Consider the following 26,498-nt stretch of genomic DNA (forward strand, 5'->3'; position numbering starts at 1 on the left):
ATTGTCTCTGAGTTTATAAAGCAATAAAACTACTTTCATTCTCATATCTACAAATGTTTTGTAAATGGCAAGGCGCAATTAATTAGTAATATTGAGTAATGGTAAGGTCAACTGGATTAGTGAATGAACTTATGCTGCAAGTTTGCAGGCTCATTCATACTTGTTCAGAGACAGGATATTCGTCAGGAATCCTGACAGAAAACTCCTGACTATCATGAATCATGACCATTCATGAGAAAAATTTATGCTGCTGAACCTATTCAGACGAAGCAAATCCTCTCAAACCGGCAACAAACATTGAGCAAAATTGGCCCAGCCGTTTACGTAAAAAACAGAGAATACCTTCAACCTTATAACTCTCCGTTTATCGGTCAGTGTTTAAGCATTCACATCACTAGAGGTTTGTGCAAGGTCGGACCACCCAAACCTCTGGCTTACGCCTACACAGCACTTCGCATAATGTCTTATACTACCGGAACACCTACCTGTGTTATGTAAAATGTTTCTAAAAATATAGCAGAAGGCATCATTGGTGGTCGAGCAACTGTGGACGTAGAAAGACAAGCGTCCACCTATCAGTATCATACGTATGGGTGCTTTGTTGCTCACATAGAGAATCGGGTTCCATGTATCTACCTGTACCGGTAACATGATTATGCGAAAGCGCTCACTCACAGAGCATTTCCCGGATTTTTAAATGTCATGAGCGCCGGGAACCCGTTTCTCTATGCAAGCACCCTATCGCACCAAACGGATTGTCATAAATGAATGGAGAAACGGCGTCGGCAATGCCGATGAAGTGAATTTCTATACAAAGAATACTCAATGCGATGCGTCCGTTGCGTACGATGCCCAAAAGTGACGTTTACCTGAAGTCCCATATTCCAATCTGAGATTTTCCCTAAGGTGTGCAAATCGCGGTGGACTACTTGAGGTTGAACCAAACTTTGCAATTTCGTGCACCCCCTAGTTAGGATTTTCACTCAGTTTAGGTTTATGTTATTGAGGGGTTAGTCCTATCACCCTAGTCTGGACGCTAGACTAGGTGCTTTCGCTGCAAGCTGCATCGGCTAAAACGCTAAACTCTTGTTATTTTATAGTTGCAGTTGCAGCTGACTCACTGCAAAGTTCTCTTTGATGCTAATTTGGAATTAAATGGATTACTATCGTTGTATTACACATAGACCTAACTCAAGACTAATCCCCGATGGGGTATTAAGGTGACCCGCAAGCAAGGGTCACCAGCTTTTCTCTGTACATTTGTACACCCGTGATTTCTTTTGGAATGAGTAAAATATTGACTTTAGATAGACAGCTAGAATCTAAATGATTCATTTGTAAATCCCAGGATTTGTAGCTTAATACTTTCGATCGCATATACTTATATCTCAGCCAAAACTGCAATCTATACCTACAGTGTGGTCTTTGCTATCTTGCCATGGCAGCGCATAATGCTCTATTCAGTAGTAACAACCTCTTTCAATGGACTGTGAGTTTGAAGGGCCTTTGAGATCTTTTGACGGGCGATGGGCCTATCACTCTGTAGCACACGGTGTGTGGTCGCCATTTTGTTTTTTTTATTTTATTTTACCCGTATAGGGAGTATAGATGAGTTATGTGCGTGGCCTATAAATAAAAGATGCTTTGGAACTGATTTTAATATGAATTACAATAGTAGTACATCTATTAAATACTTTCCAATACATGTGACACGAAAATAGCATAAAAATGTACTTACTAAGAAAAATGTTACTACCTAATTGTAGCAAATGTATAAATAAAGAAAAACCGATGGGGATACCACCACCGAAAATTAGCAATTATAATAAAGCTCGCTTTTCAAACTTCGGTCAGATCCATACAAGTTACGTCAGATTTGACGAGCAAAATTGCTAATGTTCGGTGGCGGTAACCCCACTGGAGCCCGCCCTTATATTCCTATAAAAAAATACGTTATCATTTTTCTACCTAATTCACGCCAGACAGTAACTAAGAAGCTCTTTCACTGTAACACATCACTCAATATGAGTTATATAAATAACGGGCCGAACAATATATCGATTCCACTCATCTCTGATATTCAATCTCCTATATATCTACCCAGTTTTGGCCTCTAGAGATATCATATTTCCCCAATGAAACTTTGTTCGCAGCCAACGAGTATTAGTTTCGTATCGAAACTTTTATCCAGTAAATAGACATAGACACATAATTTATTTGTTTTATATTTTATTCGCTGTTGTTATTCTGAGACTTTGCCTTTTAACGTACTTTTGTTTATGTTTTGACAGATGTGTTTATATGTCATTATGACGGTTTTCTAATCAGCTGATGTGCTGCCGCCATTACAAAATTACTCTCGGATAAGCTCGTTACACGGTCAATTTTGGCGGTATAACATTTTATTCTTGGGATAAGCTAGTTATCTTGGTTTCAGGTTTGGTAGAATGCAAAATCTGCTTACTCGCGAGTAACTGGTACTTTACTCGTGAGTAAAAAGTTACTCGACGTTGGTCGAATCCGCCCTTACTCGCTCACAAAATACAGAACACGAATACATAACACAACTAGCTGTTCCGCGAGCTTCGCTTCACCTTAAAAAGTTTTCCCGTGGGAATTCCGGGATAAAAAGTAGCCTATGTTCTTTCCCAGGGTCTAGACCATCTGTATACCAAATTTCATTCTAATCCGTTCAGTAGTTTTGGCGTGAAAGCGTAACAGACAGACAGACAGACAGACACAGTGACTTTCGCATTAATAATATTAGTTAGGAAGTTAGGATTAGTAAGGCCTGGGTCTCCTATTTACGCCGTAGGTCGCGTCCAGCGTCTTCTAACCAAACTAGGCCCGGGTCTCCTATTACGCGCCGTAGATCGCGTCAAGCGTCTCGCCGTAGGCCGCGTCACGATGCTCACTACATCTACGCGCCAACGTCGGCGTGTGAGGGAGACCGCATCAGTACATTTCTATAGTGAGCATCGTGACGCGGCCTACGGCGTGACGCTGGACGCGATCTACGGCGTAAATAGGAGACCCGGGCCTTAGGATTAGTTAGGATGGTGTGCCACATACAAAAACAAGGCAAAAAACTGTCCGCATTTTGTTTACTGTCAAACCGTTTTAAGTTCAGCCCAATGAAAATCATTGTACCAATGAATAAAGTCACAGATTTTCTAACCGAACAAATTCAAAATACCTAAGAGCTCAGTAGTAGAAGTGGGGAGTTCATTGTCAAGACGTTTCTTTTGCACTGACACTCCATCTAGTTCGTATAAAGATATTTATTTATTACTAGCTGTTCCCGCGCGCTTCGCTTCGCCTTAAAAAGTTTTCCCGTGGGAATTCCGGGATAAAAAGTAGCCTATGTTCTTTCCCAGGGTCTAGACCGTATGTATACCAAATTTCATTCAAATCCGTTCAGTAGTTTTGGCGTGAAAGAGTAACAGACAGACAGACAGACAGACAGACACAGTTACTTTCGCATTTATAATATTAGTTAGGATATCTCTGAGTAAGGCCCATTATATCTGACCCTCTAGTACGGGTTTTGCTATTTATGAAAACGAAAAAAGTTTACGTTTTCTCCTGTCATCTGCATACATTATGTGTCAAAAGTTTCATGATAGTTTCCATAAGAGGCGCCATTTGTATGCGAGAAAACGTAAACTTTTATAGTTTTCGACAAACTATTAAACCTGTGCTAGAACTGCTGGATCTAGGTACACGCATTTTTTTAACAAATTGATTGACATCCCGTAAGCCCGCACGCTCCTATTTACTTACCATTTTAACAGTTCCATACTTGTTACCTCTATTGCTTAAGTAATAAGGTTGGTTTTTGTTGTGAAAGTGTACAAGTGGCTTGGTTGAGCTTTAAGTGAATTTCCTTCTTAATTTCACAATCGCCGGAAGCCCTAGTGTACTTAGGCTTTAGGGTTCCGTTGGTTAACGCGAGATTTCACACCGTTATTTCGTGAAGTTTATAGTGTAGAATAGAATAGAATATCACATCTTTATTGGTCACCACAAATTAAAACATACAAAGAAAACTTATAAACTAGGAACTATGAACAATAGGCGGCCCTATCGCTAAGAGCGATCTCTTACAGGCAACCTTAAACATAAAGTTTTTTTTTTAATTTATGTGATTTGTTCATACGTCCTTCCTTATACGATGGCGTTGTTCAGTATGTGGAGTTGAGTCACTCCCATCCGTCTTACTATAAGTACCTCTTTTGCAAGACCACTTTAGTGCTAGTTTCAAAAACTGACTTTCAATGTCGCTATCGCCTTTACTAAATAATTAATTTGATAATTACATAGTCAACTACCGAACCCCTTTCTGAAATACACTCGAACATACTTTCCCATAGTTATTTTGATACCCTTCCCAACTTTTCTTTCAATTGAAACTGACCTTTATTCTCTGTGCGTAAGATCGGCTTTTGAACTATCGACTCCGTTACGATTGTAAAAGATTGTAGACGTTATGCCTTTGTAGGTAAGGTTTGTTTTCGGGTGACATATTGATTTTGGGACAATCAATAGGTGGTGTATTATTGAGTAATTAGGATCGATTCGAAGCCTAGGGCTTTCTTTGTATAGAGGGTGCTCGTAAAAAGCTTTGGAAAGACTGAAAAATATATATAGGCATAGTTGTAAGAACGTGCGTATTTTTGTTTGGCTGCAATCGTTAGGAATGACTACACATTTTTTATTATAAATAACTAAGAACAAACTTATCCCTTCAATTTAATTACGTTAATATAAGTTACTATAGTTATTAATTGGAATGATTTGTATTAACTTTTCTTTCTATTTGTTACAGATACGCCATAATGGACAAACATCGAAGAACCACGAAGATGCGACTCTGACAATGTCTCCAAACAATTGTTTAAAGACATTTTAGCTAAACATGACTTGAATCTCCACAAAAACTCAAAAAAGTTGTGATACAAAACTCCACGATTACGTAAAAATAGGCCTAATTTCTTAACGAATAGATTTATGTTAAAAAAAAAACTACTCCCGCGTTCCTTTAGCAACTAGAGTGTCAATTAGAAATCTAACAACCAAAGTCATAGAGTAGGCTACCTAGGTTTCACGACCTGAGAATACTAAAAAGACAAACACTATTTTCGCAACCAAAGCTAGTCTAAGATGTCGAATCCAATGCCGATATACAGCCACGTGGTGCCGAAATCCCAGTACCGAAAACAGGCTTCAAAAAACGGCGCCACAAAAGAACGAAGTTCTAACTTGCCCCGGACGGAATTCGATCCGTTGAACTACAACCATGGAGGGCAATTCCACCTTCTCAACGAGCCCAAATACGAACGGCCGGTGAAGGAAGCTAGAAGGTCGAAGGAGGATTACCGGTCTTCTAGAAGGACGCAGAAGGTGAGGGTTCTTTCACATTTCAGGCTGTTAAATTATGGAACACAGGTAAACGTCACATCTGTCGAAGAACCGATGACCGATGGGGTAGGTAAACGTGTTCTGGAGTGGAGGCCGCGAGTAGGCAAACGTAGTGTGCGACGGACGCCCTCCGGCTAGATGGGATGACGACTGACGACTTGCGAAAGGTGGCTGGTTATGATTGGATGCGGAAAGCTAAAGATCGCATCCAGTGGCGTGCTTTGGGAGATGCCTACGTCCAGCAGTGGACTGCTATAGGCTGATGATGATGATGAAAGAATTGGAACGATCTGCCCATTAAAATCAGCCATCCTTTAAAATATAATTTTCACACGATACCCATTTTCTTACTTTCTATTTCATATTCATGTGGTTGTCTGAAAGAGATTACTTTTAGTAATAAGGCCGCCGACATCGAAGTAGAAAAAAAGGCGGAAGGAATCTCGCTTATTAAAAATTGAGGCACAATAATGGCGGCGACATGACAGTGTGTGGGTGCGACGTGATTGGCGCGCGGCGGCGGACTGACTTACTCTACTACTGACTGGGTTGTCGTAACAATGATATCGACTTACTCCCTTAATCTTATTCATAAAAAAGTTACTAGACGCTTTAGCTAATGAACTGTTTTGTCACTCTCTGACAGAGAACAATTTGTTCTTTGGTTTTTAGTTAGCGAGCTTCCTTCCGCCTTTTTTTCTACTTCGATGGTACTTATGTAATTTTTCAATTTTACAATCGCTGTTAATTTCCCGCATAAATGAAATGAAATCTTTTATCTTTAAGGTAGACCCTGACTATTTTATCTTTTATGTTGAAGGTGGACCCTGGCGAGGGCAAGGTGGAGGCGTACCTGCGGCAGAACCAGGTCAGCATCAGGCAGCAGCAGCACCGCCACTCGGCCGTGAGGCAGGCGGAGCATCGGGTCAATTTGAGGTTAGTTGAGAGTTGAAGAAGTTTTGCGATATTTTCGAATTGTATCGAACTGCGCTCCGGATGGAGTACGGGTAGTGAGCGTGCCATCAACAGCTCCGGCACCTGTCAGGACATCAGGGAGGGGGGGTCTCACCACCCTGAGGCGAATAGTCGCAAGTCGCTCACAAGAAGAACCTTGTGAGTACTGTGGCTATACGCTGCAGCGGCTAGATCCACTGCTCCATGGATCCCTGATGCCAGACTGCCGTCTGACTGAAGGTATAGTGCCTGTAGTTTATGACCGAGTCGTCGAGAGCTACAGGTCAATATAATTATGTCATCTATTTTAGAAAACGGGTTACGTGTAGGTACTTGCACAAGGAGTTGGAGAGAGTTATGTTTTCAGTGTCCAATTACACCAAATCCAATGTTATGTCTCTCGAACGGAACCTTTGTGCATATCCCCAAGGTCTAAACTGCCTTATTGGATTTGGTGTTATTTGGCACCGAAAACATAACTATCTCCGAATCCTTACGCAAGTACAGTTCGTTACAGTTTCCAAAAATGATACGTATAATAATGGCTGTATATTTACTGTTCTTATGTGTGCCACAATAAAGTGTTGTTTCTACTGGCCGGCAATAAACCATTTATCTTCTCCATTCCAGATCGCTACCGCTAAACGATGTGGTCACATCCCTGGCGAATGACCGCACCCCGAGCGACCGCCACCGCCCCTTCCCCGAGAGGGAGGGGAGAGAGGGGAGAGAAGGAAGAGAAGGGAGGGAAGGGAGAGAGGGGAGGGAGCATCGCCGCGAGAGAGACAAGGAGAGGGATAGGGAGCACGATGGTGAGTTTTTTTACTGTATGAGTTACTAGCCTTAGTAGTCCAGTCAAGGAATGAGGTGTAGAGTGCGTGAGCAGGTAACTAAGCGATTCCTTCAGAAACTTGTTTAGGGGGCTTAGGTTGTTAACATACCAAAAGTCCTGACTCCTAGGTGATGAGCGGGGTGGGGGGGGGAGGAGAGGGGGGTAAAGTACGATTTTTTGCTTATATCTCGAAAACGGTGTATCGGAGAGAAATATTTTCAAGTAATAAAATGGAGCTCTTAAAATGATCTAAAACTTTTATATTATATGTTTTTTTCTAATTCCTAACCGTTTTCGAGCTATTACCCTCGGAATTCGAGCTATTTTAAACTTGCATTTTGCTAAAGTCACTGACCTATATTGTTATTTTTTTCCAAATAAATTAGCTTTGTTGTTGTTGCTGTCCTATGGTACCCCAGTGGTACAGAGGGCCTTCACAAGCGTGCGCCACGCCGTTCTGTCCTCAGCAACCGCTCTGGCTTCCGTCCAGCTCAGGCCTTGCGCTCGCAGCTCGCCGTCCACTGTGCGCCGCCATGTGTGCACGGGGCGACCGCGTCTGCGGTGGCCGCCCGGCGGTTTCCATTCGAAGGCAATGCTCGCTTTGCTCTCGGTTCCTTTTCTGATTGTGTGGCCAATCCATCTCCATTTTCGCAATGCGATTTCTTGTTCGATGGAGGTCTGCTTACACACGTTCCACAGGTCAACGTTCCGGATTGTGTTCGGCCAGAAGATGCGGAGGATCGACCTCAGGGATTTGTTGACGAACACTTGTAGTTTGTTCATCAATCCCTTAGTCACTCTCCACGTTTCACAACCGAACAGCAGAACCGATTTGACGACGGAGTTGAAAAGGGAGATTTTCACGCGACGCTTGAGCACGTTGGAGTCCCACACCGGTCTTAGTTGTGCGAAGGCAGCTTTCGCCTTATTTATTCTGGCTGCGACGTCTTCGTCCGTCCCACCTTGGTTGGTGACTGTACTGCCGAGATAAACAAAACGGGATACTGTCTGTAGGCTTTCATTTTCCAGAACAAGTGGGTCGGTGTCAGTCGACTTTACGCGCATGTCCACTGTTTTTCGACGGTTAATTCGCAGGCCCATCTGGTCAGCAGTGTCTCGCAGTTTCTCCAACTTTGCTTCCAGTTGGGCTAATGTTGGCGATATCAGTACAATGTCATCCGCGTAGTCGAGGTCCTCCAGAACACTTGTACCCCAACTGATGCCTTGGACATTTGTTGTCACCTCGCGCATGACGTCATCCAGCACAATAATAAATAGTAGCGGGGACAAGAGGCAACCCTGTTTTACACCGGCGGTGATATTTATTGGTAAGCCCAGCTCTTTTTCATGTATCACCCTACACGTGCTTCCCTCGTACAGGGACTGGACAATTCGCACTATGGCGCTCGGTATCCCTCTACGGTACAGGCTGGACCACAGCGCGCTCCACTTCACGGTGTCGAAGGCTTTCTCAAAATCTACGAACGCGAGATATAGTTCGGATTGCCATTCGACACACTGTTCTATCAGGATGCGCAGGGTGTTGGTGTGGTCTGCCAGCGCAGGAGCGGCCGGGGCGGAATCCAGCTTGCTCTTCTCTGAGCGTGGGTGATACTTTGTCCAGTATGCGATTGAGCAATATTTTTGCTAACACTTTAGCGGCAGAAGGAAGCAGGGTGATGCCGCGCCAGTTGTCGCACTGGGATAAATCACCTTTCTTAGGGACTTTCACTAAAAGGCCTTGCTTCCATTCGGCAGGCACCACTCCAGTTTCCCAGATTCGGGTCAGAAGGGGGTAGAGTAGCGAAGCAGTTGTCGGGGCGTCAGCTTTCAGCATGTCCACATGGATATTGTCTATGCCTGGAGCTTTACCGCTCTTCAGCTGCTTAACTGCTACGACTATTTCGGTAAAACTAGGCGGAGTCGTAGCAATATCCAGTAGTTTATTCCCTCCGCTGACGTCCCCTCCAGGTGATGGCTCTGTCTGGGTGCGGTCCAATACTGCTTTAAAGTGCTCTGTCCACCGGCTCAATTGCTCTCCAGAAGTGCACAGGAGTCTGCCATTTCGGTCCTTGAGCGGCTTTTTCGGTGTTCGGGAACCTTGGCCACTGATGCGTTTGGTGATTCCGTAGAGTTCACGCATGTCTTTCCGATTTGCAGCAGAGTTCGCTCGATCGGCCAGTTCATCGTAAGCTCTTCTGCGGTCTCGTAGTGCCAACTTTCGGATCGATGAGCGCAGTGATCGATACCGTTCCTGCAGCTCTGTAGGACATGCTCCAGGATGGGGCAGCATTTGGGCTTTGATGAGTGTTCTGGTGTTAATGGCCTTAAAAGTGCGTTAATTAGCTTTAAAGTGCGTTATTTGTGTTAAAATAGTGTGACAACATGGATTTACCTATTATTACGCCGCGGGCGGATAGTTTCAAAGAAAAAAAGTGGCGAAACTGGATAATTATGAACAACAATATGAAGGTACGTTTATTGTTATTGTTTAGTTAATTTGTGAGATAAGAGCTTTGTAACATAGTCTTTTTGTTGACTCTTGTCTGGTGATGTTCACCCTAACCAGACATTATAAAGCTGCTATACTATATCCCATTCAACGACTTCGCTGAATGACGTTCAGTCAAGACGTCGAACGTTACAATCAACGACTTGACGAGTTGTCCTTTAATCATACAACTGAATAGCGCCATCCAATGAACGGGCTAGTGGTTTAATCAAACAGGAGATTAAACCAGTTGCCTGCGACATATATATATTCTTAAAGGGAATTTAAAAATCGACAACTTCTTTTTCTATTAATTTTTTTCATTTATGAATAGGTTAAGACAATATGATGCAATGTTTATGAATGTTTTGACATGAATACATTTTTCGTGTAAATTTCAACTGTTTCCGAGGGTAATAGCTCGAAAACGGTTAGGAATCACCTAGGAGTCAGGACTGTTGGTATGTTAACAACCTAAGCCCCCTGAACAAGTTTCTGAAGGAATCGCTTAGTTACCTGCTCACGCACTCTACACCTCATTTTGAGTCATTATTTGACTGGACTATAGTGCCTATATTTATGTTTGTACTAGTGAAACTTTCAAGCACGAATACAAAATAGTACTTTATCTTGTTTATGGAAAACAGCTTCTATCGACAGTTGTCTGCCAAGAGTGGATATAATAGAAAATCTATCTGTAATTGTAAGATATCGTTATCGGTATTATAACTAGTTCTAAGAATATAGGTATGTAAATCAGAACTGGCTGAATGATAATCATGGCAACATACCTTATGTTGGTGTAAAATTAACATCATCTATTCTGTCGGATTTAACTGTGGTGTGATATCACTGTGTGCTTTTGACATCTAACTTGACATATACCTTATGGAATACAGATGCCGCTAAATTATATTCTAAAGCCCATTTCTCTTCAACAGCAACCCCACTAAGCCCGAACGAGCGTCGAGACTCAAAAGTCCGAAAGTCAACATCCTCACACAAAGTCACGGAGACAGGCATAACCACAGACAAACGGAGGTTCTTCTGCAGAGAATGGGCGTTTCAGAAGATAGCTCACTGCCTGGAACAGCGGCCTGTTAGCAAGACTTGCGGGGCTTTGATACTGGGTGAGTAATGAGTAAGCTTGGTTGTTCATGGTGTGGCCGATAGATGGCGCTAGGATTAAGGGTTGGATTTCAAGGTGTGGGAATTTTAGCAACTCCAGAGACTAGAGTGAAGTAGACGAATTGAACGTTGATGTCACTAGATGGCGTTAGTATCTCATCAGTAAAAACATACATGAACACAGTAACTTGTATACATCTGTCTATAATATATGGTCGAGTGGTTTATTAAGCTCACTGAGCGTATCACGAATATTGGCGACTTTAGTTGATTGTAATTCGATAGGCGGATCACTGGGAGTTTGTATGCGTTTTATTAGTTTCTAACGTCACCGACAGGGGTGCTCATCAAGATATCCAAATTGCTATCGAATTACGCTATCGTCTAGAGTCGACCTTCGTGATTTGCCCACATGAGCTTTCACACCCAGAGGTCTCAGTTTTAACTCCCGGTTGGGATCCTCAATTTTATAATTAATAACTCTTTATTGCCCACAGGTGAAGCCGGCAGCGGTAAGACAGCTCTGTGCCAGGAGCTGAGCGCGCCGGGCGGCGGCCCGCAGGCGCGGCAGCAGCGCGCGCTCGCCCGCCGCCTGCTGGCGCGCCACTTCCTGCAGGTGTGTTCTCTTCTTCTTCTTCTGGTGCCGTCTCCTATCGAAGGTTGGCAATCATCCTGCTGATTTCCGTCTTGGAGGCCGCCGCACGGAACAATTCTCCAGTGCTCAGCTGGAACCACTGGCGTAGATTTTGCAGCCATGATGTCATTGGCCGCCCAGGCCTCCTCCTGCCTTGTATTTTCCCCTGGGTTAGGCGCTGAGCGCGCCGGGCGCGGGCCCTCGCCACTTCCTGCAGGTGCGTTGTTTACTGTGCTCCTCACTAGATGGCGCTGGTGTGACGACAAGACAGCTCTGTGCCAGGAGCTGGGCCCGCCGCCTGCTGGCGCGCCACTTCCTGCAGGTGTGTACCTATTTAGTATACAGGTATGTAACATAACCTATCCTAGCCTAAATAAGGCGTGCTGGACTAGACAGGCACTATGGGCAGTCGGAGCGAGTCAATGCCGCAATGGAAGAAAAGCGACCGAGCGACAAAGCGCGCACCAATATCATCACGTGTTCCGCCCGTCTTCTACCCCGCACGTGAACGCAAGACGGTTAAAACGGAGAAGCCAGTATCGAACCCAACGTATTCAACGGGTAGGGTTATAAACACATCTGTCGAAGATAAGGAGGGGGAGTTCAGTTCGTGTCACCTTGAAATGTTTGGGTAATTTACTTACGTTACGGTAATTTATTTACTACCTTACGTTACCTGAATTCTATTTATTTGTATGTAAGAAAGAAAGAAAAGAAATAAAGAAAAAGCCATTTATTTCGTCCAAGACATATAAATAAAACAAATAAAAAAATACACTAGGTTACAAAGTGTCTCAAACAAAATGGTCACCGTCTCAATATAATGTATGTATTCTATTTACCTTGACCCGAGTGTAACAATATTATGTGTTCTTTCCAGGGCCACCAAGAAAGCAGCCTGCGTCCCGGCGAGTTCGTCCGTTCCATCGCGATGCAGATCCTGAGTCACTCCAGCCGACATAACCGACTGAAAGACGACAGTGAGAAGAAAGACTTGAATGACACGTGAGTATACGCCTTGTGTGATTTGCCTTGAACGAATTGAGATACACTCTGCCATTCTTTATGACTTGTATAAAGTGGATTGCTTTTTGACATCTGTGCACTTTTCTAAGTATAATGAAAACCGACTTTTCGAGTGCATACTAGTAAAGCTCGGTGAACCGCTGAACAACTTCGTAGTTCTGAAGTTAGCAGCGAATCCACATTTTCAAACCACCACCACCTTGTCAAAATAACAAACCGCCATTCATTCTTCAAAGATTGACTGCTGTTTAGTTTAACAAAGCAGAAAAGTGAAATCGCAGCCAACTTCAGGAACTATCAAGTTGTTTGGACCGAACTATACAGAACTCCATATTGTAAGATAATTTTACGCAACCCTAAATATTCATGCTGATGATGATGACGATAAACTAGCGATCTAATCTGTTATTGGTTAATTTCCAGTCGCAACTCCGAAGAGGAGCTCCTGATTCGTCGCTTCAAGGACATGGGTGATGACGGCGAGGACAGCTCTAAGCCGCTATTGGCTGACAGTGAAGGTAAAAACTTAAAAATTCAATCTAATAATGTGTGAAATGATGAAATTCTCGTGATATTATTGTTGATTGTTGATATACCTTAATTTTATTTTGGAATGGCAGTAAAATAGAATCTGGGCACGGGCGCTATATGGAAATTCTGTACAGGTTTTTAAATTGAATATTCTTGGTCTATAATATCTAGAAAGAGCGGTCCATAATGTTCATGAATAAAACAGCAGACGTATTATGAAAATGGCGAACGGACTCATGCTATCTCACTCTATGTCACTATAGTCGTGTGTCAGTCAATACTCCTTTCTACTCACACTTACAAGAACTATGTATTATTGTTGGCCTTTATTTTCACAAAAAGAGGGCCCCGATACTGTAAATGGGCGGTCTTGCACTTCAGGAAATTTACTAAACAAGTGGTGTAAAATGTGTAACTTAAGATTTCAAAACACTAAAACTTTTTTTTTGCTAACAGATCAACGCACAGACGACGAGGAGCCGGCCGAGCGTCGAAGCCGGACCATCGACCGTCTTACGGAGAGAGAGGCGTACTTGGACGCCATGATTGAGGTGGGCTTGCGGTATAGGGTGGGAATTTATCAGTGAACTTGTAAAAGTCTTTTGAAGTATTGATTTTTTTTGGTTGATGAGCCATGTGTTTTTTATTTATAACTTTTATTTGTTCTAGATAACTGATATGCATGGTCATTTATGGACATTTAATGTCCGCGAAATAAAAAAAAAAAATAAAAAAAAAAAAACATTTAGAGACTGTAAAGCGTTTGGTCTTTAGTAGCGAGCTACACAAAGTTTTCTGTTTTTTATATTATTATGTATATAAGTATATATAATCAAAGATAAGTATGTATGTACTAGCTGTTCCCGCGCGCTTCGCTTCGCCTTAAAAAGTTTTCCCGTGGGAATTCCGGGATAAAAAGTAGCCTATGTTCTTTCCCAGGGTCTAGACCGTATGTATACCAAATTTCATTTAAATCCGTTCAGTAGTTTTGGCGTGAAATTGTAACAGACAGACAGACAGACAGACACAGATACTTTCGCATTTATAATATTAGTGAGGATTAGGATACTAAAATTCATACATCAAATTAACACATTCATATTCCATTTCCAGTTGCCAGAAATCCTGCCTCGCAACTCGAAAGCGCCAACCAACCCGTTCCTAACTGACGACCAGAAAGAAGACTTCAAGATATACGAAAATCACGAGAATCTATTCCTACGCAATCTCTCCCAGAGACAATCGAAAGAGATACGCAATTCTCGCTTACTACGACAGAGTTCTGAGCCTTTAAATGAGAAGAAACCTTCAGGCATCCAAAAGAGTTTATCCACAGACCAGAAAAACGACAGCGCTTCGGAAAACGAAAAGTCCAAATCGGAAAAGTCCGAAAGCAGCCCTCCTAGATCTAGAATTCCTGTAGCTTCTTTTCGCTATCCGAATAAAAGCGATTTACGATCGAGTTCAGTCGAAAACTCCCCGTCAAAGTCCAAAGAGCCTAAAACAGATGACGCCAAAACCGATGACAAAGACGAAGCGAAAGAACTGCCAGAATACACGAACATTCTGAAAGAGGAACCTAATGATATTCAGACAGAAATGGAGAAACTTTTGGAGAAGAAAAGGGCGGCTAGGGATGATGTCCCACCTCCTATACCGAGTCTGCCAGTCAGTCCAAGGACTTTGATAGCCAATGCTTACTATGACAAGTTGTTATCAGAGCCAGAGATACAACAGGCGTTATTGCCACAGAATCTGGAGAAGAATCCTGATGAATGTTTTAAGAAGGCTTTGCTTTTTCCCTTGCTGGAGATAGATCCGCCGAAGCAGTGTTTGTTTTTGCTGGTGGATGCGATTGATGAGGGTACTGCAGGTTAGTTTCGTTTGTCTTGTAAATGTGTAATGTTTTATGCCTTTATTACCCTGTATGTTGCGGTGGTTTTAAGATTCTGACCAACTCTAAAAAGTCTTTGATGAATCATGGTATAAGCAACCATACACATTTCAAATGGTCTGCCCCAGTCAAAACATAAAAATGTGAAAATTCGCATTACCTATCATAATAATATGTGTGCAGGATGTTGTAAGTATGTGGAAAAGCGGTGACAGGAGCAGCTCATTCTGAACAATTTTTTCTCTAGGAGACTTGTATGCTAAGAAGCTTACACCCTCTTTGTATCACCTCACCCTGTATAAATTCCCTTATTTCCACTTCCAGGCAACCAAAAAGAAGAGAAGCTGGAGTCCACCGCGCCATCCAACAGCATCCTGTGTCTGCTGTCGCGCCACCAGCACCTGTTCCCGCAGTGGCTGCTCCCGGTGTGCACCAGCCGCCGGAAACCCAGCACCGACACGCTCACAGGTACGTGGATGCGGATATGTATGGGCCGCATCCAGTGGCATTTTTGCCGCACCCAATGCCTTATATGGTGTTTTTAATAACTAGGTAGTTGAAATAGTCATGCTGGATGCGGATAAGTATGAACGGCATCCAATAGCGTGTGTTTAGCATCCACGGACTGTATAAGGTCGATTTTGTTGGGAATCGCGAGTAAAAAGTGATAAAATCAGCCTTATTGATGGATAATTTAGTTTCGCTCAAGCGCCAAAAGTACCAAGCGCCTAGAAGCATTTAGGAGGTCTCTCTCTTGTGAGTTTCTTTTCTGAGGTGGTGTAGGTGTATAGGTTTCTCGTTAAGCTGCGTATCGACTTCGCGCTCCGAGAGATCGAACATTGGCGCGCGCTCCAGCCGCGCGAAATGGATACCAGTTTGGAACGCGCGCCAATGTGTACGCTGGAGCGCGGGAACGCGGAGCGGCCCGTTCCGTCGGGTGTCGGTTTTTTACCACGCATCAGTCGTGGCGCGCGCGCCAATGGACAACATTTCATTTTCTTTACCCTATATTTTTATTAGTTATTCGGAAAGTTTATAGAAAATTAGTGGACCCGTATTTTTTTATTTTGTATATACATAAATTTTTGCATGTTATTTTAAACTTTAAAGTTAATTATTTTAAAACCGGAAGTGACGTCACATATTAGGCTCAATTTTTATTTTTGTCTATTGTCTGAGTCTCGAAAAAAAACATAAATGACACTGACAAGTGACATTTAAACTTTGTTTACATGCCAACCAACAAATGGGTCATTTTCAAATGACCTTGATATTTCTAATGATGGAAAGTAGGTACTTATCATGTAAAAAAATAAAAAGAAGCATTTTTTCAGCTGTGTAGGCGGTGGCATGCTCTGGGACATATTATATAGAGGTCATCTCTTAATAATAAATAAAAAAAATAGTAAAAAAATGTCAGAACAGAATTAATGAAAATGGCCCAAATAAACAACAACGTCACGATAAAACGTCAACGTCAATCAAAAATGAAAGTGACAGTTACTTTGTTTTTAAATCTATAGGCTTTGATCATCAAAATGCATAGCACCTGATGCATGACGTCATCAGCACTTTTTTACTATTTTATGATTTTCTCGAAAATGATACATTCAAAAAATACAAAAACATTTTTTTTGTGGTCTTTAGAGCTAAATCTCGAAATGGTTTTCGATTTGTAGCAGCTTTAGTTTTTTGAAATGTTGTCCATTGAGACGGATCGTCGATTTTTTTTGTGTTTGTTGCGCTCCGAATAATAATTATGGATAACCAAAGTTGCCGTAAATTAATTCAGCTATATGGTACGAAAGAACTGTTGTGGAATAGCAAAGATTCTTCGTATCATAATAAATCGCTTAGAGAAGATGCTTGGAGAGAAATCAGTAGTGAAATGGGCCTCCCTGTCCCCGAGTTAAAGAAAAAAATGACTGTGCTCCTATCATCGTATAGAAGAGAAAAATGGAGAATATCTAAAAGCCAAATCACTGGCTCTGGTAATTATTATACAGATTTTTTTATTTCTTTTTTGTTTTATATAAAAAATAACATGTATTTGCATGATAAGTTTACGGATAAATTAACTAAACTATCTATATAATAAATAAGAATTAGTCGCACTAAAACTCGAGAACGGCTGGACCGATTTAGCTGATTTTGAAATGTTTGTAGGAAGGTTATAGTTGACGAAATTTAAGAATGCCGTCCTGACAGCTGTCAATATTTCCTTATGCGTATTGTAATAGAGTTCACTTTGCAAACAATGGATTGGTACAATTTCAAAGTGAACTCTACAACAATGTGCATAAGGAACTATCGAGAGCTGTCAGGACGGCATTCATAGTTTCGTCAACTTTAGAAGACAATAAATAAAAATTCACATAAACAATTTTAATATGTTATTTGGTTGATTTTGATTGTTCACAGGTCGGGACAGTATTTACGTATCAAAATGGTTTGGTTTTGATGATTTCAGTTTCATGCAAGACAAGTGTACACCAAATTATACAACAGATACTATGCAAGACAATGGGAATAAAACGTCAAATGATACAACGGGCGCTACGCAGGTAAATAATGTTACTAATTTCAATATCTATTTTGCCAAGGTATTATTCCGTTAGTGGCAAAATGTTGAGCGAGATGTAAACGTATTTCCTTTGCGTCATTCCCACTTCTTCGTGGTACATTAGTGAGAGGGAGTAATGACGAATGTTCACCGTCATTTCTCCAACTACCTGATGTGATTCCAGTTTCTGTTTCCATGTCTAAAGATCCATGTGGTGTGTATTTCTGGCTGGACCTCTTTCGCAAAAAATTGTGCAAATGTACAACAGCTAAAACTACTTTTGTAGCTTTACTGGGTGATAGTTACATAGGTTTCCTTAAAACCCTGAAAACCGAGCTTGCTATTCCAAAAGCATTTTCCACTACCCTACGTCCTCTTGACAAACGGTAGTTAAATATTCTTTCTAGAGATCCCCTCTCTGGCTCGCCTTGGAACGGTTTCATTGTGTATTCGTTTAGTGCAAATGCTTTGTCTGCCAGAATAACGTATGGAACTCTGAGGGTGTATGGTATTTGAAGTATCGATGGCTGAGGTATTTTCATGGACTTTTCTTCGAGTCTTTTGTATAATGTAGTACGTTTAAAAATCCCTCCGTCCGAAAGTCTCCCCTGGGAACCAATGTCAACGTATCTAAAACAGTAGTCCGCGTCTACGAGAGCGAAAAGTACGATACTAAAAAAGTGTTTGTAGTTATAATATTCCTTGCCGCTGTTACCAGGTGCCTGTATCATTACGTGTTTTCCATCCATGGCACCTATAGCATGAGGAAAATCCCATTTTTCTTGAAATTCTTGAGCAATTTCCAACCAGTCTTTCTCGGATGTGGGGATCTGTAAAATCCAAACTAATATTATAAATGGGAAAGTAACTCTGTCTGTCTGTCTGTCTGTTACGCTTTCACGCCTAAACTACTGAACCGATTTTGATGAAATTTAGCACAGATATAGACTCGACCTTGGGAATGAACATAGGCCACTTTTTATCCCACAGTAGGGCACGATATAACCTGTAGACCACCCGTGCAAAGCCGGGGCGGGCCGCTAGTTACAAATAATTATAAAATACAAATTAATTATATCCACGTTCATTTATTTCAGGGCTCTACACCACAAAATGAAGGCGAGTCTTCCCAAAAAACTTCAGAAGAGTGTAATACACAAGAACAATTTAATGATATTATTCAAAAAGCACCAGAAAAAACTGCCAAGAAGACCTCAAAAAAAGAAGACAAGAAGAAGAGGACGATAAAATGTTGACAGAGGCGTTCAAAATTTTAACCGAACCGTCGCAAGCTACTGATCCATATTTCAGTTATGGCCAGCACATAGCAAATGAATTAAGAAAATATGACAGCCATACTCTAATATATGTCAAACAGGCAATAAACAATATAATTTTTGAGGCAGATTTAGGCAAATACAGTCCTCTTTATGGGTATACAACACAAGAGCCTCAAAATCTCTCAAATACAAATACTGATTCTTTGGCCAGTACGCCAACTCAAAATAACGAGAAATAATTTAATTTAAAAAAGTTAAATAAATATAATACTAATTAATATTGCGTTTTTCACTTACTTTTACCCAATTTTTTAAAACCTCGCTGATAGCATCACAAACTTCTGGGACTATCCTCGATATAGACTGCTTTGAAACTCTGAACAGGTATTGCAAGCTTGTATACGAGTCTCCTGTAGCAAGAAATCTCAAAGTTATAGCCAGTCTTTCAGTCACTGTAATGGCTTCGCGAAACTGGGTGTCCATTTTTTTCACCTTTGGCTCTATCAAGTTTCTCAAGTAACAAAAATCTTCTGTAGACATTCTTGTGAAGTTTTTTATTGTATCTTCTATCACTTCAAACTGCATATCTCTTATAAGTGTCACTCCATACTGCATTCTTTTTCGGTATAGCTCTTTTATCCACCAACGCACTTTTCTTTTCTTATTTTTCTTTTTTATTATGCTGTGTATAATTACAAAAGCTGCTGCTGTTCGTACACGACTAGCTTCCATGATGAAGGGTCAAACACTGGAACAGTTGCCACGCGCGCCAGGCGCGCTTAGTTGATATACTTCAAATGTTTGGAACGCGCTCCGCGGAACGCACTTTCGGCGCGGTCATTCATGGCGCGCGCGCCAAGAGCGCGAAGTCGATACGCAGCTCTTTCTTCGCTGAGGAGGCGCCATCGCACAGCATCCTCTGTCTGCTGTCGCGCCACCAGCACCTGTTCCCGCAGTGGCTGCTCCCGGTGTGCACCAGCCGCCGGAAACCCAGCACCGACACGCTTACAGGTACATACGTGGATGCGGACGTGTATGGACCGCATCCATTGACGCTTTTGCCGCATCCGCTGTGTTATATGGTTCTTTCTAGGTTCTCTCAGTTGAAATATAGCGTGCTGGATGCGGATAAGTATGAACGGCAATAGCGTGTGTTTAGCATCCACGGAGTGTACAAGGTCGACTTTGTTAAGAAACTCTAGCAAAAAGTGGTAAAATAGGCCGTATTGATCATCAAATGCGCATCGATTAAGATACAAAAGTACCAGGCGCCTAGAAGTGTATAGGAGGTTTCTCGGTAGTGAAATACTCATGATGATGTTTTGTTTCAGGGTTCAGGAAGATAACCCTGGACGAGCTGCAACGGGCCCACGTGTCAGCAGATGTCCAGAGATATGTGCTGGCTCGTTTGGATACCGAGCCTAGATTGAGGTTAGTTTCTAAGAAATAAAAAAAATACAAATCGCAGTTTGTGTACCGCAAATGTTTGTTTTTTAATTTCAGATACTAAATTGTTAGATTCTGGACGGTCGATTGTTCCTTCAATAGAACGATAAGTACTTACGTCACTTAATCACAATCTACTGTTGATGAACCTTTCAGAATCTGTAAATTTTGTATTTGAGATTAAAAAACAGACTTTAGGTGGCATCTCTCCCATGTCACCCAAATTAGCGTTTAGTTTTCACTTCTCAAACTGTAAAATCTCCCACTACCTCCTCTTGATGATGATGATGATGTTTCCAGGGCGCGAGTGTCGAGTGATTCCACAGCGGCGGCGGCGGCGGCGGCCGCGCTAGACCACCTCAGGATAAAGAGCGACGGGTGTCTGCTTTATTTGGAAAAGGTAACGATTTGTCAGTGCGTAGTGTCATAAAGGAGTGGTAAATTGGTAACCATTTTTGGTTTTCTTTGGTTTATGCCTACGTCATAAAAGATATCTTATTTATTGCACATATAAAAGTACGGATACATATCAATAAATATACAGTGGATGCACAAAGGCAGACTCTTCTAACAAACCCTTTTCAGGTTGGGTATTTTGAGTACCTCAATACATTCATAGATCAATAACACTACTGCATACATGGAAAAGTACCAGGATCTCAAAACTAAAGCTGGTATAACCCTTTCAGTTGCTAAACAGTTACCAGGACCTCATAATCTAAAGCTTCTATATATCTTTTCAGGTTTTAGATGGGGTGGCAGACGGCTTCATAGGTTTGCGAGAAATTAAGGAGATTCCGGGCACTCTAAATGGACTTTATTTGTGGCTCGCACAGAGATTATTCCACGGACGGAGGTTTACTAAAGTATGACCTATTGCAACATGTATTTTTAATTATAGAGTAAAATTCCTTTTTATCTGTTAATTGTTTCCATTCGAGAAATAGTTAACCTCACCCGTCATTGGTTCTTAGGCCGATTTTGTCACTTCAGCTTGCAGTAAGATTACGTCGGTTACTTGAGTTTTCTTACGAATCACCTATAATATGTGACTGTATATTTACCCCCATTTTCCCCCTTACAGGTCCGCCCCCTCCTAGACGTATTACTAGCTTCCCGCTGTGGAGTCACTCAAGAGATGCTATACAAGTGTCTATTGACCAAGGAGTATAGTGTGACTAGAGAGGACTTCCATAGACGACTGCATGCTTTACGCAGGTTAGTTTGTGTAGTTTGTTTGTGGTAAATCTACCAGGCTTACAGAAATATTTAGGAGGTTTATTTAAAATACGACGGAGCGGATAGCGGGTAGTAAGTAAGACGAAATTGACAATAGCGACAGCTGTAAAAGTACCAGGACCTTAGGAGTGTCTAGGAGTTCACGAATGTTGTCTTGATGTGGAGTTACCCAAGAGATTCTGTACAAGTGTCTCTTGACCAAGGAGTACAGTGTTACTAGAGAGGACTTCCATAGACGACTACATGCTTTGCGCAGGTTAGTTTAAATAGTTGTTTTGGCAAATAAAAAGTTAAGAATTGAGAGATGCGAAGGAGCGAATAACGGGTAGTATGTAAGACGAAATTTACATTTGCAAGTGAGCTTAAATACCAGCAAAACAAAGAACCAGGCGCCACCTACTATACTCGACGCTTCTATGCGCCTACCGGGTGCATAGAAGCGTCGAGGTGGTTTATTTTAATACGACGGAGCTAATAACGCGTAGCAAGTAAGATGAAATTGGCAATAGCGATAGTTTTAAAAGTACCAGGACCTAAGAAGTGTCTAGGAGTTCAAGTTTTTTTTAAAGTATTTTATTGAAAACATAAAGTGTTTTTTACTAAATAAATAAGTCCGACAATCTTGATTTTGCATCAGAAACAATTGCCAACACCAACTATTTTATAACAGCAACATTTTTTTTTAAATAATCCTCTAGTTTTTACCGTTTCAAAGCTAGCATTGTCAGACTCTAACTCACTCTCTCTCTCTCTCTCTCTCAATCTCTCTCTCTCTCTCACTCTCTCTTGTTATAATTCCTAACCTACCCCACTTCCAGAATCCTAGTAATGGAATCAACCACGGGCCACCTGCAGATATTCCACCATTCGTTCGCGAAGTGGCTACTCGATGTCAAACATTGTACCAGGAGGTACCTGTGCGACCAGCGCGAGGGCGACGCCACCCTGGCTATGTACTACACACTGGACGCTAAACGGTATGTATATATAATATTTAAATCTATCTCTTTCGTTGGCATTCTGATGGCAATCCGACATAATATAGTATACAGGGTTATTGGTAAGTAGACCGGATCCTTTCAGGAGGTGATAGAGGAAGGCATTTCCAGTCGATTGAACCCAATAATGCATTATCATAAACTTAACCATTTTTGAGATATTTAATATTTAAGGTTTTTTTTATTTTTTGCTTAAATTTTATGCTTAAAACCGAAAATAAAAAAAACTAGCCACATTTCAATATTTTTTTGGTTGTTTTGCATAAGTAACACCTTAATAAACTAATTAAAATAATCAAATGTGCACTATTCGACTGAAAAAAATTTAAAAACCAAAAACAAATAAATTAAATTAAAAAAGATTTTCATATGACAGCTGAAGTGCACAAAAAAATGTCATATGAAAATCTTTTTTAATTTAATTTATTTGTTTTTGCGTTTTGAATATTTTTTCAAAATGTTTAACTATTTTGAGGTATTATGTCTAATTTAAGTCGAATAATGCACATTTGATTATTTTAATTAGTTTATTAAGGTGTTACTTATGCAAAACAACCAAAAAAATTATTGAAATGTGGCTAGTTTTTTTTATTTTCGGTTTGAAGTGTAAAATTTTGGCAAAAAATTAAAAAAACCTTAAATATTAAATATCTTAGAAATGGTTAAGTTTAGGATAATGCATTATTGGGTTCAATCGACTGGAAATGCCTTCCTCTATCACCTCCTGAAAGGATCCGGTCTACTTACCAATAACCCTGTATATAACTTGTATATTAGGTCCTTACATATGAAATTGGCGTTTTCTATAGGAGGAACATAAAGTCGTTTTTTTTAAAATGAAATATATTAAATTAATCAAAGTATGTACCATTGCTATGTATGCACTTTTGCCATCTCATAGGTAGTTCATTGATCCCCTTACTAAAAACCATTCGGGCGGGAATCAATAAAATCTTTGAAGGCGGTTTGGACTGCCCCATCGGAGTTGAATTTTTTTCCTTGCAAGTAGTTATCCAAATTGCGAAAAAAATGGTAATCTGTTGGAGCAAGGTCCGGAGAGTACGGTGGATATTTTAATTTAATTTTAATTTTCTTTATTTGGAAACAAACAGCTTTATAATATTTCACTTATAAACTAACATTATTAAGTTCATACACAAGCCAATAAAGTTTCACAAAGAATTTAAACATTAAAACAAAACATCACTAACTTATAGTAGGTACATATAACAACATCATTTTACTTTTAATCTAAAATTACATATAGTAAGTTCAACTTTGCACATTTTATACGGAATCAGTTTTTAAGGTAGGTACTCATTATTTTTTTCTTATAACACAATGGTTTTTCATGAAATAGATCAGCTTGCTTATGCAACTTATTATAATTCTCGCAAGCTCGTATAACAAAGCGATTCTTTGTATAATTTCTACTACAGTTCTGTATCACAAAAGCCTTTTGATGACGGGAATTGTATTTACAATATAAATATATTCTACTGAGTAGGTATGGACTATCGACGTAGTGGTTGATAATCTTGTAAAGAAACATCTGGTCTCTCATTTCACGACGGTTTTCGAGTGATAGAAAGCAACTAGTGTCAAAAAATTTAAATTTATATTTTAATCTTTTTATGAATTTATTTTGAATTCTTTCTATGTTGTTTATATGATTTAGGTATTGAGGGTTCCATACCGTAGACGCGTATTCAAGAACGGATCTTACAAATGAGTTAAAAAGCAAAATAACAGTATTCGGTTGTTTAAAGTCTTTACCTTGTCGGAAAATAAAACCAAGCATCTTATATGCCTTTGCTGTAATTATGTCAAAGTGTTTACGGAACGACAATTCGCTGTCGAGGTGAACGCCTAGGTCTCTCACTTCGGTTACCCTTCTTAAACTTTTATGATTAAAATTGTAATCGTATAAAATATGGTTTCTTTTCCTAGTAAAAGATATAACGCAGCACTTATCGATATTAAGAGAAATTTTATTAAGTTCGCAGTAATTTAATAGATTGTTCAGATCTGATTGTAAATTATGACAGTCTTCTATTGACTTAACTTTAATAAATATTTTGGTGTCGTCGGCATATAATAAAGAATCTGAGTTATTTAATATATTTGTTACGTCATTAATAAAAATGTTGAAAAGAAGGGGACCTAAGTGGGAGCCCTGGGGAACGCCAGAAGAGATAGGAATGAACGACGATGTATATCCCTTAATAGAAACCGCTTGCGACCTATTTTTTAAATAAGAAACCAACCATCGCAGAAGGTTACCGTGTATACCGAATAAATCTAGTTTTTTTACTAGCAGATTGTGTGATATTTTATCAAACGCCTTTGAATAATCGGTATAGACGGCATCCACCTGAAATCCTTCGTCCAAAGCATTCAATACACTATCAATATATTCACATAGATTAGATTCAGTGGATTTTCTGTTAATGAAACCATGCTGGGAGTTTATTAAATACGGTCTAACTGAGGGAAACATAACATCGTATATAATTTTTTCGAACAGTTTAGGAATAACATTGAGCTTAGATATGCCTCTATAATTGTATACGTTGTGCTTATCACCACCTCCTTTATAAATAGGTGTAACCAGAGACTGCTTCCATTTTACTGGAACTACGCAGGTATCCAAAGACATTCTAAATAAAACAGTAATTGGAGTTGAAAGTTGACGATGGCAGCGTTGCAAAAATAATGGATGAAGACCATCAGGCCCACATCCCTTAGAGGTGTCTAGCATTTTTAAATATTTTTCAACTAGATCAATGCTTATATCCACAGAGCAAAGTATTGTGGTGTTGTTAAGATAATTCTTATTGTCAGGAATATTGTCAGCAATTTGGTCCTTTTCGAAAACTGAATGAAAGAATGTGTTAAAAATGTTAGCTATTGATTGGCCGTCTAAACCCATAGAACTTTCACCAAAGTAAATTGTGTCTGGGATTTCATTAATACTTTTTCGTGATTTTATGTATGACCAAAAATGCTTTGAATTTATTTTTATATTATCTTCCGCATTTGAAATAAATGCGTTAAAGCAATCCTTTTCTAACTTTTTTTGCATCCGGCGCAACGAAGAGTAGTTTTCGTAGTCGGATAGCCTGTTGTATATTTTCCATTATCTAAGACATTCTAATTGAAGCTCCTCTAATTTGGTAGCCGTCTGTTGTGCAGTGTGTGGTCTAGCGTTGTCCTGAAGCAGCAGTGGCCTAGAGCGATTGACCAGCCTCGGTTGTTTAGCAGCTAGCTTTTCCATCATGGTTTGCAGTTGCTGACAATAGATATCTGCCGTAATCGTCTGGCCAGATTTAAGAAAGCTGTAGTGAACGACACCGGCACTAGTCCACCAAACACTTACAAGCAACTTTTTTTTAGTCAATTTTCGCTTAGGGCAGGATTCGGCTGGTTCGCCAGGGTTCAGCCATTGCGATGAGCGCTTCCGATTATCGTAGAGGATCCACTTTTCATCACAGGTAATGATTCGATTTAAAATTCCTTCATTATTGTGCCGGTTGAGTAACGTAACGCAGCAGTCGACGCGCGTTTGTCGGTTTGCTTCACTCAATTCATGAGGTACCCACCTTTCAAGCTTTTTCACCTTCCCAATTTGCTTCAAGTGGATTAGAATAGTTTTATCAATTTCATATGTAAGGACCTAATATATAGCCCCTATGTGTCCCACTGTGCGACCAGCGCGAAGGGGACGCTACCCTGGCTATGTAATACACGCTGGACGCTAAACGGTATATAACTTTTATACATAGCCCTTATGTGTCCCACTGCTGTACAAATCAGTTTGAATGGTTTTCTGAACCATGATAATTATCGTAAATCCTACTAATATTTGGTTTGTTGTTTCAGATTGTCAGCATTAGAGATTCACAACTACGTGTATCACATGACCAACTTGGAGGCGTATTTGACTGCCCCGAAGATGAGCAAAGCCATGTAAGTACTTCCCATTTTACAATTTTTTTTATTAGTGTAAAACTAAGTTTTTGTCTCTTTATGGTAGATTTTAGATAGATATATAGAATGCA

The 26,498-nt window shown here is 40.5% G+C and overlaps 1 protein-coding gene and 1 long non-coding RNA gene across 2 annotated transcripts in view; both read left to right on the forward strand.

The window, feature by feature from the left end:
- The first annotated feature begins 4,823 nt into the window (after positions 1-4,823).
- LOC105386655 overlaps positions 4,824-26,498 on the forward strand; it is a 70,731-nt gene continuing 49,056 nt past the window's right edge. The window contains exons 1-17 of the mRNA XM_048631937.1: positions 4,824-5,403; positions 6,242-6,357; positions 7,006-7,208; positions 10,640-10,828; positions 11,324-11,442; positions 12,341-12,465; positions 12,910-13,004; positions 13,474-13,568; positions 14,131-14,890; positions 15,236-15,446; positions 19,512-19,765; positions 20,086-20,185; positions 20,501-20,600; positions 20,944-21,066; positions 21,285-21,418; positions 22,258-22,416; positions 26,320-26,406. Of these exons, the coding sequence (XP_048487894.1) occupies positions 5,164-5,403; positions 6,242-6,357; positions 7,006-7,208; positions 10,640-10,828; positions 11,324-11,442; positions 12,341-12,465; positions 12,910-13,004; positions 13,474-13,568; positions 14,131-14,890; positions 15,236-15,446; positions 19,512-19,765; positions 20,086-20,185; positions 20,501-20,600; positions 20,944-21,066; positions 21,285-21,418; positions 22,258-22,416; positions 26,320-26,406 (3,110 nt within the window). The 5' untranslated portion in view covers positions 4,824-5,163. The remainder of the gene's footprint in view (positions 5,404-6,241; positions 6,358-7,005; positions 7,209-10,639; positions 10,829-11,323; positions 11,443-12,340; positions 12,466-12,909; positions 13,005-13,473; positions 13,569-14,130; positions 14,891-15,235; positions 15,447-19,511; positions 19,766-20,085; positions 20,186-20,500; positions 20,601-20,943; positions 21,067-21,284; positions 21,419-22,257; positions 22,417-26,319; positions 26,407-26,498) is intronic.
- On the forward strand, positions 17,325-18,863 carry LOC105385918. The gene is made up of 2 exons (XR_007268105.1): positions 17,325-17,475; positions 18,572-18,863. It is a non-coding gene; the product is annotated as an uncharacterized LOC105385918 (long non-coding RNA).

The sequence above is a fragment of the Plutella xylostella genome, chromosome 30 (assembly GCF_932276165.1).
Source record: "Plutella xylostella chromosome 30, ilPluXylo3.1, whole genome shotgun sequence".
Lineage (NCBI taxonomy): Eukaryota > Metazoa > Arthropoda > Insecta > Lepidoptera > Plutellidae > Plutella > Plutella xylostella.